This window comes from Bos indicus x Bos taurus, chromosome 4 (assembly GCF_003369695.1).
Source record: "Bos indicus x Bos taurus breed Angus x Brahman F1 hybrid chromosome 4, Bos_hybrid_MaternalHap_v2.0, whole genome shotgun sequence".
NCBI lineage: Eukaryota > Metazoa > Chordata > Mammalia > Artiodactyla > Bovidae > Bos > Bos indicus x Bos taurus.
Window position 1 is genome coordinate 2,511,074 of NC_040079.1, and position 18,480 is coordinate 2,529,553.

The following is an 18,480-nucleotide window of genomic DNA, read 5'->3' on the forward strand; positions in this document are numbered from 1 at the left end:
CATGTTTGGAAAACGAGAGAGAGAAATTCCTCACTTGCTAGAAATCCTCTGTACAACAAACTCTGCAAGAACACCAGAGAGAAGGGCCTCTTCTGTGACTATGTATAGGTGCTACCAAGCACTTCCCAGACGGTGACTGTTCTGCTAAATTTTAAGCTCTCAGCAGGCAGGGGCCATGCTTCATGTTTCAACAATTCTCGTGGCCACACTGCTTCCACACTGGTAAAGATCTGTTGAAATGCTGAACTTACAAGGGATACGACTGACCAAGCACCTCATTTTAGGGATGAGTAGTAGAAATAACACAACACTAACCAGCAGATACTTGGGCACAACTTTAAAAGATTTTGGCCTAATTTTTAAGGAGCATTTTAAACTACGGTGTCTCACTTTAACACAGTATATGAACACACTGTAAACCAGAGATCACCAGTCCACACTACTGTAGGATTTATTACCAAAACAAACCATTACAGAGTTATCGAAAGAACAAGGAGTCACGATGCCTTTTATACGATTCTGTTTACCAAAACTACACACATCTTTTAGTGATTAGGTCTACTAAAGAAAAACCATTCAAAAAGAATCAAACCTTAAAAATAACTATTGAGATATGGAAACACAACTGTGTCTGGGACTAAATATTCTAAGGCTCCATGTAAACAATCTCTTTCAAAACTACACACACACACACATTTTTTTCTCAAATGAAAAATCATTTACTCTGAATGAAAACATAAAAGCAGAATTCTTGCCCTAAATCTGCTGACCTCCACCCCTTCCCAGCAGCCCCCAACATGGTACCACAGGAGCCCAACATGCTGAAAACCCTAAGATTCCACTGCATCTATGGAGATCTCGCCCTTCCAACAGAAATTTCACTAAGTGCTTGTTTCATAAACAAATCTCTTCCAATAATGAATCATTAAGACAGATGATCTTTCACTACCTTTTTCTACCTTTTTCTTTTTTGACTGTTCAACCTTAAAAAAAAAAAACCTACCCACCAAAACCTTTCTGAAATAAAAATCAGCACAATCTCTGCTTCCTGATTACAGATAACAAATTGTGTGTGACATTTCCTAAACTAACCTCCAATCTCTTTATTCATGTTTAGACAGTTCTCAGTTACAAAAAAGGATGAATGAGCAGGACATCAATCACTCTGGAATATTAGCACCTTAAAGATGTCTTTAGCAGGTCAATAATCTTTTCACCTTAGAAGGACTTTATCAGATCTTGTCTAAAGCCTGGATAAAAGCGCTGCATTAAGTACTTCTAACAATTGACAGTGTATCTCCACCACACAAAGCTGTTTTCTTCCTTAGGGTGCAATCCTCAAGGTCACAATTCTGTGCAGCCTTCCAGAATGACAAAGGAGCATTAGCTCCGGCCAAACAAGCTGTCAACACAAACTTTGTCATAGCTCAGATAAAGAAACTGGCAGACAGTGATAATAAGGTCTAATTTCCCTCCCTCCCAGGGGAGGGAAATAGATTTCAAATCAGTCTAGAAACCTATGCCCAGGCAGCCATGTTATCTTCAGCCATACAAAGGAGAAAGACTCACTGTGAATTCATCTAAAGGCTCATTGATCTCGATGTCTAGGACCTCGTCATTGTACAGCTGCTCCTCCTCGGGCTCCTCCACGTACTCAATGTGGTCTTCTGTGAGCTCAGCGTCATGGCCTTCATACTGCCCTTCTTCTGGGTACTCATGAGCATACAGTTCAGACCCATCCGATTTGTGATAAACGAGTTCGTCCTCTCCTTGCTCATACTCGGATTCCTGTTCTGCAGACTGGTCATTAGTGTCAGACATCTCAAATGATGTGACCATGTCTGACGTGGCGGTCAGACTGATCGTGACATCCTGAGTACTACAGAGGACAAAAATACAAAGAAAAGTATGCAACTGGAGTGGAGCTCAAAACTAAATCATCACATTAAGTTAACTGTTATCAGAGACCAGTGACTGATAATGCACACAGACTACAAGAGAGACTACAAGTGAAACGCACGTGCTACACACTCAGCCAGCACCAGACTCCTGCCACCCTGAGCGCCCGAACTATCGTCACTCCAGTGACCTGAGCAGGAGAATCAGACCAACTGTGAGAGACAGGTCTGCCTGGGAGAAGTCCAGGATTGAAACAGACCACTCTTCATTCTATCTTTCAGAATAAGGGTGGTGTCCATTTTCTAAGACATCCAAGTAAAACCAGGAGTATTACTCTATAAATAGGAAATCATAGATTGAACTTTTTTTTAATTGGGAGGATAACTGCTTTACAATGTTGTGTTGGTTTCTGCCATACAACATGAATCAGCCATAAGTCTACATATATCCTCCCCACACCAATGGAATTTTAAGAGCTTTTCTGTATCTATGATGCACACTATAAACTTGTATTTTAAAAAAATAAAACATTAAAAGTTAGCATGTAAATACATTTCAATGTTTAAATCAAGTTCACACTAGCCTCAAATTTTTTTAAAAATAGCTAATCTGAAATAAACAAAGGCAATTTTAAAACTGAAAAAAAAATCATATTCCACCTGTTAAATCACAACGGCCAAATGTCAAACAATTAAGATGCATAATAACAACATTTAAAAGGCAAGGTTTTAGGGCTAAATCTAAGTTTGCACCCATTAAGCATACAATCCTAACAAAAAAACTGAACATTCCACATACACGTGAAGATACTACATGGCTAAAAACTCCAAGGGCAACGCAATTCAAAAGATCAAAATCTAATAATGATATCAAAGAATGAAACTGGGAAACAAATAACTGGTAGAATAAATAATTTAAAACTTACTGTTACCCATAAAAATTACTTTATATTAAAAAACATCTATTACATGTCTACAGCTCAATAATAAATTGCATGTATTTGTTAATTACATTTGTACACAAGAAGTGTCTTTATTTTCACAATAAATGTTTCCTCATAAAATTGAAAATATTTCACTTAACAAGAGTATAGTAAATACCTCTTCCTCTTTTTATAACAGAACTTACTATTATAAGCTCTTAGTCAAGAGAAAGATATTCTCTACTGCCATGCACTGAATATTTGTATCCCCCGCAAAATTCATGTGTTGAGTCCTAACACCCAGCGTGATGGTGTCTGGAGGTGCAGCCGTTGGGAGATGCTGAACAAGGGTGGAAGCTCATGAATGGGATCAGTGCCCTATAAAAGGGACTGCAGAGGGCTCCCACACACCCACCAGCCACATGAGCACAGTGAGAGGGCCGGGGGCCTCAATGGCCCCCAACCAGGCCGGCACTGACCCTGGACTTCCCAGCCCTCAGAACTGTAAGAAATAAGTATCTGCTGCTCACAGGCCACCAGTTTATGATATCGTGTTATGGCAGCCCAAACTGACTACATCAATTATATTCAGATAGTCAACTACAGTCTAAAGTGCAGTCCAAACGAATTTCCAAAATGACAATTTAGCTAATTGATATGCACAAGTAAAAAATGTCTAAAATGAAAACAAAAGCAGCAACATCAAACTGCAACCAACATTACTGAGTCAGAGGCCACTGCCCCATCCAAATAAAGGAATTCTCTAAAAGAGCAGTACAAACCTATCTGGAACTTCTATAACCGGCACTCAACAGAGTTCACAGGTTATTAAATGCAGGACCAGCAATGATTTTAGACAGTTGATCTATTTGTAGTAAAAGACATACGGCTTCCACATCAGTTATATTAATATAGTAACATACTTTATTAATATAATTATATTAGAATATAATCATATGGTAAAGATACAGTACAATATCATTTATATCCCACTATAACTCTAAATCAGTTACTAGAAATTTAAACAAAGAACATTTTAATGAGATAATATTCAGTACCAGAAATTTTCTTCGTCTTCATTATCGCTCTGTAGGAGATCATCATTTAGCTCTTCATCTGACAAATCCGATTGATTCTAATTAAAGCAAGAAATCTAATTAATGCGTGTCACTTCTGTAAGAAAACTTGTTACAAAACTGCAAAATTACATTGACTGGATTATTTCTAACCTTGTTATTAAAACATTTGCCATTCACAAAGTTTTCTCAGTTTGATATAACCAGGGACAGTCAAGGTTCTACACATGGCATACTAGCTAACTCCCCCAGACTAACTTTCAGATGCTCAGACAAGTAAATACAGAAGGAGCAAGCATAAGAATCATATTATGACTCTAACAAAGGAGGAAAAAAACGACAAGTCCTTTGGTAGTATGATACAAACAATTTTTTCTTATCATACCAAAAAAATGGTATCCTTAAGATTTGATTAAATTTAACATAAACAAAAGAAAAAATAGTGGAATTTTAGAAAAAAACAGATTTTAGATAACTAGATTGCCCAACTGAAATGATAAGAGACTAAAATAAAACTCTGGTTTGTCCAGTAGATGGATACATGAAAATAAGTACAATTTGGATTCTCTCTCCTGTTCCTGACAGGTTTGTCTACTCATATTATGAATAAGCAGAGGCAGTCTACTGAGTGTACCAACTGGCCAAATTTCTAAAGTTACAGGTTTTGTTAAGCTAACACATACCAGTATCTTAGATTTAAGATGGGGAACTTCACACTTTCCTACCTTATTAAAATTATTTCTGTGGTATATATAAATTACTATTCCTCCACAACATGCACCCAAGGGGGGAAAAAAAGACTTGATTTTCTACCTAAGGATGAAAGAAAGAAACCAGAAATCTTTTCCTGCCATTTTATAGATTATAAACCTAGGCTTCTCAAACATATCTCTATTTACCCTTCATTAAGGTAGTTTTGATATAACCCAAAAAATATCCATCTTATTTGTAGTTTTTATTAGTTGCCCACAGAACCTGTCATCCATTAACAGGGATGAGCCAGGCCTGCTATGCATGTGTGCGTGCTAAGTCGCTTCAGTCGTGTCTAACTCTTTGCAACCCCACAGACTGTAGCCTGTCGGGCTCCTCTGTCCATGGGACTCTCCAGGTAAGAATACTGGAGTGGGTTGCCATGCCCTCCTCCAGGGGATCTTCCCGACCCAAGAATCGAACTTGAGTCTCTCATGTCTCCTGCATTAGCAGGTGGGTTCTTTACCACTAGCACCACCTGGGAAGGCCAGGCCTGCTATGGGAGAACTCAAATTTAGCTGCCCAGAATCACTAAATAAAAGCACAAGATATCTTTAAAAAATAACAATTCAATAAAGCCAAATTTCATTCAGTAATAGGCTGTTCCCTTCAGGTTTTTAGGTAAACTTCTAAATATTGGTCAAAAACCCATTAAATCACACACCAAACAAAAAAGAGTGTGTGCTGCAGTAGGCCCTGGTGGTCATCACGTCTCACTGTCTGAGCTCTGAGGATTCAACTCTCTATGTCGGCTCTGAACTTGATGAGCAATGGACACAGGAGGCAGAAAATGACCAAAACACCAACGTCACTTGGAAAGCTGGAGTGGAGGGCCACACTCCGCCCTGAGGCCACAGCTGATTCCTAACTACTCTGTGCCGATGAGCTGCAGTGGCGTCTCCTCAGGCAGGAGGGAACAGCTAGGCTGGACTCTGCTCAGGGTGGTCGGCAGGAAGGCAGGGCAAGGAGAGTGAGAGACCGGCCGTGAACACTTGTGAAATCATTAGGGCCAGGTGGGCTCCCTGACAGAAACACAGGGCAAAGTACATCAGGCTTGCCCAAGAGTAGAAATCCAACCGCATGTAAAATTATTTTACTACATTTAAACATTTTAGCATCTAACTGGTATCCCTCACGAAAGCATTTTAAATACTTACAAAGGAAAACACGTGTTTACCTCAGGGAAGTGAGCTCCCAAATACAGGGAGTGCGCGTCAAGGCAGTGCAAACTAAGCCAGAGGCAGACAACCGTCCCCGCTCCTTCTGTGCCCACCCCGTAGGAGCACGAGCCCCGGGCCTGCCCCGCCCCAATCACACCACGCACGGGCACCCCGAGGCCAGCCCAAGCTCACAAACGGGCAGGCTGAGGGGCACGCTCACGGGTTCTTCCCTTGCAGTCATTCTGACCACACAGGTTTACAGGTAACAGAACGAATTCTTCTTTAGAGTTACAGGGGATGACAAAGGAAAGGCTGGGGGAAGCCAAAGCCAGGACGCGTGCAGGCCTCGGGGGCAGGACTGGAAAGGAGAGCAGCTACAGCAACTCATGTGTCAGAAAAGATGCAGACGCAGCGGAGTAAGAGACAGGAAAGGGGCGGGACTGGCACTCCTGCCAGGACTGGACCTTCATCAACCGAATTATAAATGAGATGAAAAGGAAAACCTCATCAGATCTGAGAATCAGACAACTGATCTGACCCAATCACCTAAGAGAACAATGAGCTTGAGTGTAACTGCTGACAGTAAGGAGCCATCACAGTCTGAAGACTTTAAAAAAACTAAGCATACAAGGCTAGCTTGATATTTAGTGAGAATAACAAGTGTCTTTAAATTGTTAGTAAGTTAAAAAAAATTAGTATTTCACGTTAATATCTGGCTTTTTATTTCTATTTTTAATGTATGTTTCATAATGTTCAAAATATATTGGTAGAGTTAAGTTATACATATAAACACGATACATAAATACACACATTGGCGATAACAGCTTCCAAGTTTTTACTTGATCAAAGAAGTTCATATATGAGAATAATTTTATCCTTATCTCTGAATCCCAAAAAGTAAATTTCAGATTCAGCATTCAAAATATTAACCACCAAATGTTAAGTTCCTTTAAGGCAAGTGGTAGTTTTGTTACAACTTTCATACACTCAAATGCCTTGACATGCCAGAAACTAAAACATTTGCTTCAAAGGATTCACTGCCTGAATTACAAGTTATCAGATAATTTACGGATATACAGTCAACTCTTTGTGCATATAAAAAGTAATCAATTCACAATATTTTAATCTATACCCAACTTTCCAGTAACACATCCCATGCATAAGACGTACTCCTTATTTTAAATGCAATTAAGTATCATTTAATGTCAGGAAGAACTGTATTGTTACCTTTTTGCCAGATAGCAAATCTTCTCCAAGTAAGTCATCATCAAGTTCACTGTGGGGGAAAAAAAGACATGACAATGCTTTATTCCCACTAAACACTGGAAAGTTTGCAGACCACTGGGGAAATCTACCCAGGACTTTAGGGTTTGGTACTTTCACGTTAAGTTTGCTATCTTTTCCTTTATCTCTATTAATAATGAAAATATTTTCAAATACACAGGGAACATCTAATCCTTTAAGTGTAGGAGTCTTTGCTGCAACTAGTGGCTCTCACCAGACTTCTACTCTTAGTTTTTCACCTCAATATGAGATCTTCATTTCTTTGGACTTGTTCATCAATGAGCAAAAAGAAACCATACGTAATATCTATGCTTTCTCTTACCTTTCAAAACCTATAATGAAACAGGAAAAGACACATGCCCCAATATCATTAACTAGGAAAATTAAAACCAAAACCACTGGGAGACCATTTAACACTCATCAACAGTAAAAACTTAAAAAATGAAAAATCAGTGCTTATGAGAACATTCAAGTATAGCATAATAACTAAAGGAATTATTTTTGTATAACAATGAAGTCATGTCAGTTGTCTGCAATTTCTAGTCAGCATGCTTATGTTCTGAAGTGATCAAAAGCAGATTTTCTCATAATTAAAATAGAAACCCTTAGCAGATGAGAAACCTGGAGACATTTCCCATTGCTTCCTTTTTTTTATTTTTAAACTGATGGAAGATAGCTACCACTAAATTATGTCCTTTTTTTCCTTACTTTTGTATTTATTCTTATTAAGTTATGTCTTTTTAAAGCAAATGTCTAAGGACTAACATCTAGAAGAAGAAAACAATTAGACTACAATTCAAGGTACAAACGCCAATGGAGACTCAACTGCACCAATGTTATTACAACTGTTATTTTCCATAAGGCTTCTGGGTACACACTTCTATAGATTCCATAGGCTTCGAGCACTATTTTACTCAAAACCCACGTTTACTTCCAGTGCGCTACTCTGCAGAATGACAGAATATCCTGGAAGGTACATTTGAAGTTACAAGAGAAATTCAATGTACTATCTCTTAGAACTAGAAACAAATTATCTCATTCATGCACTGAGTATCTCTTTTATTACTTTAAGTTTACCTTACATAGATCCTATACCATCATTTTATAGACAAAGAAAATAGGGACAACAGATTAAATGATTTGCCCAAGGTCACACAGCAGAGACAAATCCAGGACAAGAACTTAGCTCATGGAAAAAATCTTTCATGGACCTGCATAAATACAACAGTTATCAGAGAACAATGTATAACTTCTTTCAACATTTTCAATCCTCAAATCATTTAATCATCTTTCAGATACAATTTCTGTATCTTCATTGTTTTACATTCATTCTCCAATGGTGAGGAAATAAACGCTTGCTAGTCACAATATTTACAATAACTGCTCTTGAGAATTTGATTCTAGATGACCCAAAAAATATAAGCACCTCTTTGAGGACAAGCACCCCTCTGGAGCATCACTCTAAATAACTGAAAACAGAAGGTAATATCATTTGCCCAGGGGATACTAACTAGGAAGAACTCTTAAAAACCATAGTATGAACAGGTGCTGGTAATCACATAAGCAAAAATCTAGAAAGTGTTGGTGCCTTTTGCTGACACATAGATGGAAATAAGCAATCAGTGACTCTGATGAGTATTTTTCCTAAACAAGAGCATTTTTTAAAAGATAAATGAAAATTGTATCAGCTGTAAATGAACACAGTGCACAGAGATGAACAGTTGTTTCCTTGACTAACAAAGGTAGTAAGAAACAGCGTTAAATAAGCAAGCAAGAGGAGAGACCAACCGCACAGAGCAACACACATCAGCTGCAGCTCGAGCGATCACTGACGCCCACTCCATACACTGCTGGCGAGTCACTCTAGGCGCTGCACACACACTCGCTCTTGTGCTGACACGCTGAAACGGAGCAGGACCGTATGGCCCTCGCCCCCCACCATGCCCTCTGCCCGCCTCTTGCCTGTGCAAAACTTTAGTCAAGAGTAAGTTTAACCAGAGAAGCGAGAAACGCTGAAACAAAGGAAAACGGTCAAAGGAGACTAACAACAATGCAGTCGCTGAGCAGAGTCAGGACCTTTAGTTCCTTCCGAAGTGAAGTGAGACCACTCAGTCACGTCTCTCTGTGACCACATGGACTGTAGCCTGCCAGGCTCCTCCATCCATGGGATTTTCCAGGCGAGAATACTGGAGTGGGTTGCCAATTCCTTCTCCAGGTGATCTTCCCAATCCAGGGATTGAATCCAGGGATTGAACCCAGGTCTCCTGCACTGCAGGCATAGTCTTTACAGTCTGAGCCACCGGGGAATCTTTCTCAAGGGTTATAGATAACATTCTGAGCCATATCTTGTAAGCTGTCTTATAGATACTAAAAGCCCAGGTGGAGAAGTTAACTACACAACGACCAGACTGTACCCAGGACTTGAGCTGCCAGAATTCTGAGAACTGATTGCAAAGAAATGGGAATGAAAGATTGAGGGCAGGAGGAAAAGGGGACAACAGAGGATAAGATGGTTGGATGGCATCACCAACTCAATGCACATGGAGTTTGGGTGGACTCCGGGAGTTTGTGATGGATAGGGAGGCCTGGCGTGCTGCGGTTCATGGGGTCCCAAAAAGCCAGACATGACTGAGCGACTGAATTGAACTGACACCCCAGAACTGAAGATTAAGTGTACCTAAAACAACCAAGATGATGCTACTCAGACCACTGATGACCAACTGAAGATGACCGTTAGAGATGACTGTGCTGTTTCTGCACGCAACCCCCTCATCACCACTCTGTCTATAAACGCTTTCCTTCGCTGCTTCTTGGGCGGGGGCAGGAGTCGGCCTTTGGACAGATGTCCGCCACCCTCCCCACCCCAGCTGCCGGCACCTGAAGTAAAGCAAACTTGCCCTTCCACAAGCCTGGTTTGTTTACTGACTTCTGAGTGGCGAGCGGCCCGACGCCTCACACATCTCCGTAACTAGAACACAACCCCGTCAAGCAGACACGTCATTCTCCACTTTTTACACGTGAAAACAAGGATTCAAGATGTTAAATAACTGGCCCAAGATCACCCTGCCACCAAGTCAGAAACCAGATGAGTTGAGACAGTCTAGCGCCAGAGTCCAACTCCTACCTACTACACACAGACCACACAAAAATTAAATGTACTTCTCCACTGTTATCATAAAGCAGGATCCTTATAAAGAGGTACACAAAAGGGAAGAAATTTGTAAAATATGAAACACTACCAAAATGACACCAATGGTCACCAAAAACAATGAATTAAAGGGAGTGAGTGGCCCAAATGGCCTCTTTTCAAAGGGGGGAGCAGTAATGCTCGCAGACAGTAGAGGTACTTAGAAAGTGACAGGAGCACCGCAAGGATGAGGTGGCTTTCTGCATCCCACTGCACAGCACCTGAGAGGCTTCGCCAGCGACCACTAGTTGAGGAAGACAATCAGATCCTTGGGAGCAGGTACATGTTTACTAACCGACAGAATTACACAGGAAACTTTTCAGGAAACAGGTATTTTGCAGGTAGTCATGGCTCAGATGGTAAAAATCTGCCTGCAGTGCAGGAAACCAGGGCTTGATCCCTGGGTCGGTACTCTTGCCTGGAGAATCCCACGCACGGAGAAGCCTGGTGGGCTACAGTCCATGGGGTGGCAAAGAGTCAGGCATGACTGAGTGACTGACACTTTCACTTTTCTTCACCTGGCTGCAGCCTTTCAAAATCAGGAATGCGAGTGCCAACACTGCGCCTGAGCAGCCTCCACGCGCCTCCCCACCCCAGGCCGCCGCAGCAGCTCCCTCCCTGCCAGCTCCCAGCTCTGGCCCTTCTTCCATAGGACTGGCCCATGGAGGTCTCAACAGAATGTCCCAAGGCGGAGGAGACGGCCGCTCCCTCCCACTTGCACCGCTCCAGTACCACCCACTCTCTCCACAGCAGCTCCGGCTGGATCCTGGGACATCACTGCTCCCGTGTGAGACCGGCTGCTACATTCTGGACACCTCATCGACTCTCCCTGCTTATTTAACACTACCCCGTTTAAAAAAACCCTTCATCAAATGACCTTCAGTTAAAACCTTTTGAACATGCTCTTTCCTATGTGAATATACAGCCTGTTATACTTTCTGACTCTTTCTTCTCCCTAACTTTCAAAATTCACCCTCTATCACCCAGTACACGGAAGAGGTTATTTTATGCTTTAGCAATATCAAATAAAGAAATATACATGATACTGCACCTCCACATGCAAACATGCACTGAAGACGAGTAAAGAAAAGAAGAGACTGTTCGTAAACAACACTGGGACAAGAGCTATTCACACTGGAAAGGGCAAGGAAAATTAGAACCCTGTCTCACACTATAAACAAAACCCAGCTCCATCATAGCAGAAAGCCAACTAATGTCATGACAGCCAAAATAAATTCCCACTGAACAAATACTGGGGCAATTCAAGCATTAATAAGAAAACAATCATAATGGGTTATAAAATCGCACATGCAGTATTTAAATCTATGAATTCAAAATGGTTCAAAAACAAAACACCTCTGGAAGATGCTAAGGAATTGACCCATTATTTTGAAAACTTAAAGAATCAAGCACTTACTCTATACCTCAAAAGAACCAAGTATAATTACAGAATTATCACAACAGAAATGAGGAGGAATGACAGAATGAGAGCATCACCACCTGGACCATCTAACAGCTGGTAACAGGGCAACAAGAAGCTAACAGGACTGTTACTCCTGCTGGAGGAACAACACTGCAGAGCCCCTAACTTATGGGATTTGCATCTTTTGCACTCAAATCAAACTGTAAGAGAGAACACAGAAACATACCCACAATACACATGTGTATATACCTGTAATATATATGAAAGCGTAAAGTGTTAGTCACTCAGTCGTGTCTGACTCTTTGCGACCTTATGGCCTATAGCCCACCAGGCTCCTCTGTCCATGGGATTCTCCAGGCAAGAATACTGGAGTGGGTTGCCATTCCCTTCTCCAGGGGATCTTCCTGACCCAGGTATCGAACCCGGGTCTCCTGCATGGCAGGCAGATGCTTTACCGTCTGAGCCACCAGAAAACTATATATACATGAGACAGACAGCGAAGTGTGAACACTAATAAGACACTCATATTAAGTGACTTAGGATAGAACTCTACTATGGCTATACTTGTAAATCGTTTATTTTTTAGAGAGACACAATCTGGTATGTTTTCGGATGAAATTATGCCTGTGATCATAGATACACAACCGAGCTACATACTGATGCTGCTGAACCTGAAGGGCGGAACGCTACCTACACTGTACTAGTCTACTTCCATGTACACTTCAAATTCTAAGTTTAAAAAAAATCAATCAATCTCAGGTAGATTATATATGTAACTATTAAACACACACACACACACTTCAAAGCTTTCCTAGGAACACAGAGAATACAGAGTAGGGAAGAATTTCTTACCAACATAAGGCAGAAAGCAGCTAGACTGACATCATGTACCTCCTGCAGAGATGCCCTCAGGAAGGCCACAGGGTCACCAAAAGGCGCTCCTGACCAAAAGCACATCCTGAGTCTAGTCCCAAGGAGACACCAGCAAACCCACACTGAGGGCTGGTCCACAGGGAAATGGTGCACCCTCTTCAAAAAAGTCAGAAGTCATTAAACACAAAGGCTTTACAGAGCCTTTACAGAAGCCTTTAAAGACAGAATTCTTCCAGACGAAGAAACAAGGAGGAGAAAAAGAAACTCACTTTTACTAAAAAGGACGTTATTTGGACAACTGACAAAACCTAGGTGACCACTGCAGATTTGGAAGCGGCATGACACCTGCAAACCACTGTCAAATGGTGCAGCAAAGAACAAAGTGTTCTATGTGTGTGTGTGTGTGTGTGTGTGTGTGTGTGTGCGCGCCTGTGTGTGTGTGCGTGTGTGTCTGTGTGTGTGTGCGTGCCTGTGTGTGTAAAATGAGTGAGAGGAAGATAACATAAACATGACGCAAAGCAACCCTAAGTCTGATCGAGGAAGCCTTGCAAGAATTTCCGTGTTACTTTCACATCTTCCTGTAAGTTTGAAAATGATTTCCAAATATATTTTTCCATCTTTACTAGTCAGAAATATATAAAACTAAATTACAAGATACCCGGCTTCCCTGGTGGCTCAGTGGTAAAGAATCCACTAACAGGGGAACAGGTTCAATCCCTGGTCCAGGAAGATCCCACACGCTGCAGAGCAGCCAAGCCCAAGCACCACAACTACTGAGCCTGTGCCCTGGGGCCCAGGAGCAGCAACCACGAGCCCAGGTGACAGTTACTGAGGCCCACACACCGAGAGCCCGTGCTCGGCAGCCAGAGAAGCCACCGCAACGAGAAACCGCACGGCGCAGCTGGAGGGCAGTCCTTGCAGCAATGCAGCATGTGGAGGAACTCTGTTGTTACTGTTGTTGCGGGCACAGAATTACTCCAAATAGCTCCGAGTGCCCACCAACTCAACATCGTCACTGGATAAACACACAGACAGCTCCACTGGCAGCCGGAGGCAGCACCGCCAGGGGAGGAGCTCCGCACAACGCCTTCCGCCTGGAACACCCACCCCTGCCCTTCTTTAGCCCAGTCAGGCAGACCTACTCAGGAAAGAGCATCGGCGGCTAACAGTGTTCTCAGGGAAGAGCTCTGCCCGGCCTAGCGGCAGAAGGAGATGAGCCAGCAAGGGCCCTGCATGTAACCAGGGGGGTACGCACCTGTCCCAGTCCTCGTCCGCAGCTCTTCTCCTCCAGGACCGCTCCGCACCCGGCTTATCAAACTGGTCAAAGTCATCATCTGTGAGAGAGAGGCCATGAGTCAGTCTTACTCAATTTAAACAGATACATTATATATTGAAACAATGTTTCTTTGAGGGATTCCCAATAGGACATTCTAAAATATTAAGCAATTACAAATGTTGTTTGTTTGTTGTTTAGTCACTAAGCCAGGTCCATGGACTACAGCCCCCCAGTCCCCTGTCCATGTGATTTCCCAGGCAATAATATTGGAGTGAGTTGCCATTTCCTTCTCTAGGGGATCTTCCCAACCCAGAAATCAAACCCACATCTCCTGCATTGGCAGGCAGATTCTTTACCACTGAACCAACAGGGAAGCCCATAAATGCTTAATAAAAAAAAGCCCATTTTTATTAATTAAAATATTTTAAACTACACATCTACCTAAAGAAAATCAATTTATTGAACATTCTTAGGCATGAAAGCTCGCTGATAGAACAGTTAGAGGGGTGCAACTGACCCCTGCATTGCTCAAGGGTCAACTGTAATAATAAAGCTAAAAATCAATCCTAGAAAGAAAACTGAAAATGCACAAGTACATGGAAATTAAACAACACACTTCATCAACCAATAGGTCAAAGAAGAAATAAGAACCAGGGAAATAAGAATATACTTTGAGGAAAGTGAACACAAAAATACAACACACCTAAGTTTATGGGATGCAGCAAAAGCAGTACATGGAAGGAACTTTACTGCCTACGCTAACGAAGACAGACCTCAAATCAACAGCCTTACTTTAAGTCCTGAGGAACTAGACAAAGAGGAGGAAATTAAACCCAAGATTGCAAAAGAAAATAAAGATTAGAGCAGAGGTACATGAAACAGACTAGAAAAACAAAACATACATGTATAAATGATTTTTTAAAAATTAGCATATAGAACTCAACAATATATTAAAAGGATACCCTACATCACAATCACATGGATTTATCCCAGGAATGAAGGGTTCATTCAACATTCAAAAATCAGTACTTTTTAAAAATCAATGTAACAGACCATATTACAAAGTAGAAAATTACATTATCATCTCTACATAAGGAGGAAAATCAATTTAAAAGTTAATCAAAACCGAATATCCACATTCCTAAAAACTCTGAATAAATTAAGTATAGAAGGGACTTTCCCCAAGCTGATCAAAGGGCATCTGTATAGAAAAACTACAGCAACCACCCCAAGTAAAGAGTCAATGCTTTCCTCTAGAATCAGGAACAAGATGGGGCTGTGACTCCTAACACTGCAACTCAGCACTGTAATCCAAGTTCTACCTAGTGCGACCAGACAAGGAAAAACAAAAGGAGCTCAGACTGAAAAGGAAGAAGTAAAAAACCACCATTCTTCACAGCAAACATCATCAGCTATGCAGAAAATCACATGGGATCTATGGGAAAAAAGTACAAAAACTAGTAAGTGAACTGAATTAGGCTGCAAAATATGAGATCAGTTTTAAAAAGTCAACAATTTTTTTTTACATACAAGGAATGAGCAACTGGAAATTAAAAAACAAATCCTTGCAGTAACATAAAAATAGGAAATACATACTAGAGATAACCATAATATAAAAAAACGAGAAAGACCTGTAAATTAAGGACTATGAAACACTGCTGAGAGAAACTAAATACCTAAAGTGCAAAATCACCATAATTCCCCAAAGGAGACGAGAATGATTGCAAATGTGGGCAACCTTCTGCTTGGACAAAAGTACAATAAGCAAAGAAAAAAACAAACACACACCTGATAAAGCAGAAAACAAAACATACTTTCTTTCCACTTGGATTATGGAATGCAAAACCAGATAAAAAAGAACCCTAACTCAAAATCCTAAGAAACAAACCAAGACCTTGAACTCTGTGTGCCTGTTCTTATTCCTCTCACATTTTCTGCATCATTTTCCTTCTGTTCTCATTTGGAATGTAGACAAGTCCTTTTTAAGTTTCTGTCTGTCATACTGAGTAGAACCAAGAAAACAGAATGTGCCCACACTAGTCCACAGTTTCACAGGAAGAAAGCACAGCACTGGATCCCAAGGGGAAGAGTGGTCTGCATCTTGAAATCTAGAAACCCCAAGGCCAAAGGTTACACTAGACATACATGCTACTGAGGGAATCAGTGTTCCCCATCAGCAAGACTAGAAACAGTTACTGGAATTTTTACACTTTTCAATTACACAGCAATTAGGTCTCTGTAATGAACACAAGTCTTCTACTTAGCATTCTTATTACTTCCTCATCTTTTCCAGGAACCTGGAATTTAAGATTAGAAACTTTATACAATACTTGTCTGGAACAGGGTTCCACCAACTGTCTAATCCAAGACCCAGCAAACTACAGCCCCCATACGTAGGCTCTGCTACCTGTTTTAGTCCAAATTTAGCCACTGCCCGATTTCTGTAAAAACGCTTTTATTGGAACACTATATGCTAATTCAGTTACACACTGTCTACAGCTCTCAAGCTACAAGCGAAGAGCAGAGAATTGCAACAGAAGCCCTATGACCTGCAAAATCTAAAATATTTACCATTTGGCCCTTTACAAAGTTCTCCTGTCTTTGCTCTAGTCCAAAGGTTCTCAACCTTCTTTTTTGCCTCGACACCATTCTCATGTATACACCTCATATTCTGAATCACTGACTCAAAATTCCGTATTTTATAGGTGAGGAAATCCAGACCCTTTATTTAAACAGTATTTATTTAAACTTTATAGTAATGAGAAAAAAGAATCAAACTAACATTCAAGAACTTTCCAAGTAAGCATATTTGTCTTACAAAATAACTCAAATTCTGAGTAACCACCAGGCAAATTTTCAGAAAGAGCCCATACATTATGTTGCTTGAAAAATAATTTGTAGTCTTGTTTTAAAACTCTCTTATTTGCATGGGACCCTGGACAGGTTTCCCTAAAATAAACTCTGTACTTTGCTTCCGAAGTGTGGTACACACTGACCTGTTTGCCTGTCTTACAACTCAATCTTCTCTTCCTGTGTTTGGGAATCAATCAGAGTCCTGAAAGAAGACAGGGCTCTGCCTTCTGATATGCAAGCCATAAAAGCTAGACTCTTGGGTGCTCTGTTAGCCTGAGGAACCTGGGAAAGGAAAATGGTCTGAGCTCAGCCAACTGAACGTTCCCATCATGACTGAGAATCTAGAGGAAACAATGCCCCACTTCTTTGCCCAAGAATCTAGACCCTCTTTCTAAAAGTGAAACCTTCTAAAATGCTAATGGTTAGTTGCTAACTTCGTGAAGTGTAAGGAAGAAATGTCACAAAAAGGGACAAAGTCCTTCCAGTAACTGCTGCTCTTCCTTCCACAGAGAGAAGCCACAGCTATGCTGAGACTGTGGTCCCCATCACTCTACACAACAGGGCAGACAATGCAAGAAATACACTTCCCAGAGCCTCCTTCCCTGTGCGCTTCCGAGTTAGAGAACGCAAGGCAAGGCAGTCACAGGAAGTCTGAGTCACAATTATCTCAGTTACTCTCATGAGACAGGCACAGGACGGACAGACAGACACACACACCCCCTCACAGATATGAGGTTCTCATAAGTCAGAATGGGCTACTGAAAACCATGCGTGGCTCCGGGCTGGCAGGGGCTGTGACGGTCAGAGGGGACCTCTTGAGACTCAACACCATCAGAAGTCAGCACCCAGTGCTGCAGACTGAGACTGACCACTGACGCTTCCACAAGGGTCTTCAGTTCCAACAGCCTCCAGACGAACTCTGAACCATCAGGCTCTGGTCCTCAGACTAAGTGCTCCTGACCACCAAGGGTGGATGATGCTGTTCAGCCGCTCAGTCACGCCAGACTCTTTGCGACCCCACGGACTCCCCTGCCAGGAGTCCATGAGCACACCAGGCTCCCCTGTCCTTCACTTCCTCCAAGAGTTTGCTCTAACTTATGTCCATTGAGTCGGTGATGCTATCCAAGGGTTGTAGAAGCCTCTAACTGCTGTATTAAAAGCCTTCATACTTGGAGTGCTAAGGCATGACTTCCTTCCTAACTGAAATAAGACTAATAATAAAACTTCAAATAAGTCTAGCACTACTGAAGCACTGAAGAGAAGCTTCATTGTACTTCAACAAGTAGCTATATTCATTTTCTCATTTAATCCAGCCCCATACTCTCCTTTTACAGATGTGAAAACTAAGACTAACCAAAAATTAGTAAACAGCAAAATCAGATTTAAACTCAGGTCTACCAAACACTAAGTATAACGCTCTTGAGTTTATTTAGGAAGCAACTATAGTAACAACTGGGCTTCCCTAATAGCTCAGTTGGTAAAGAATCCGCCTGTAATGCAGGAGACCCCGGTCCAATTCCTGGGTTGGGAAGATTCTCTGGAGAAAGGATAGGCTACCCACTCCAGTATTCTTGGGCTTCCCTTGTGGCTCAGCTGGTAAAGAATCCACCTGCAATGTGGGAGACCTGGGTTTGATTCCTGGGTTGGGAAGATCCCCTGGAGAAGGGAAAGGCTACCCACTCCAATAGTCTGGCCTGGAGAATTCCATGGACTGTATAGTCCTACAGTCCATGGAGTTGTAAAGAGTCAGACACGATTAAGCGACTTTCACTTCACA

At 41.5% G+C, this 18,480-nt stretch overlaps 1 protein-coding gene across 11 annotated transcripts in view; it reads right to left on the reverse strand.

The window, feature by feature from the left end:
• RBM33 (RNA binding motif protein 33) overlaps positions 1-18,480 on the reverse strand; it is a 110,399-nt gene that overhangs the window by 84,738 nt on the left and 7,181 nt on the right. For all 11 annotated transcript variants that reach the window (XM_027538487.1, XM_027538493.1, XM_027538489.1 and 8 more), the window contains exons 2-5: positions 13,830-13,908; positions 7,035-7,083; positions 3,880-3,956; positions 1,570-1,879 (exon numbers count right to left, since the gene is read on the reverse strand). In XM_027538487.1, coding sequence (XP_027394288.1) covers positions 1,570-1,879; positions 3,880-3,956; positions 7,035-7,083; positions 13,830-13,908 — 515 coding nt within the window. The remainder of the gene's footprint in view (positions 1-1,569; positions 1,880-3,879; positions 3,957-7,034; positions 7,084-13,829; positions 13,909-18,480) is intronic.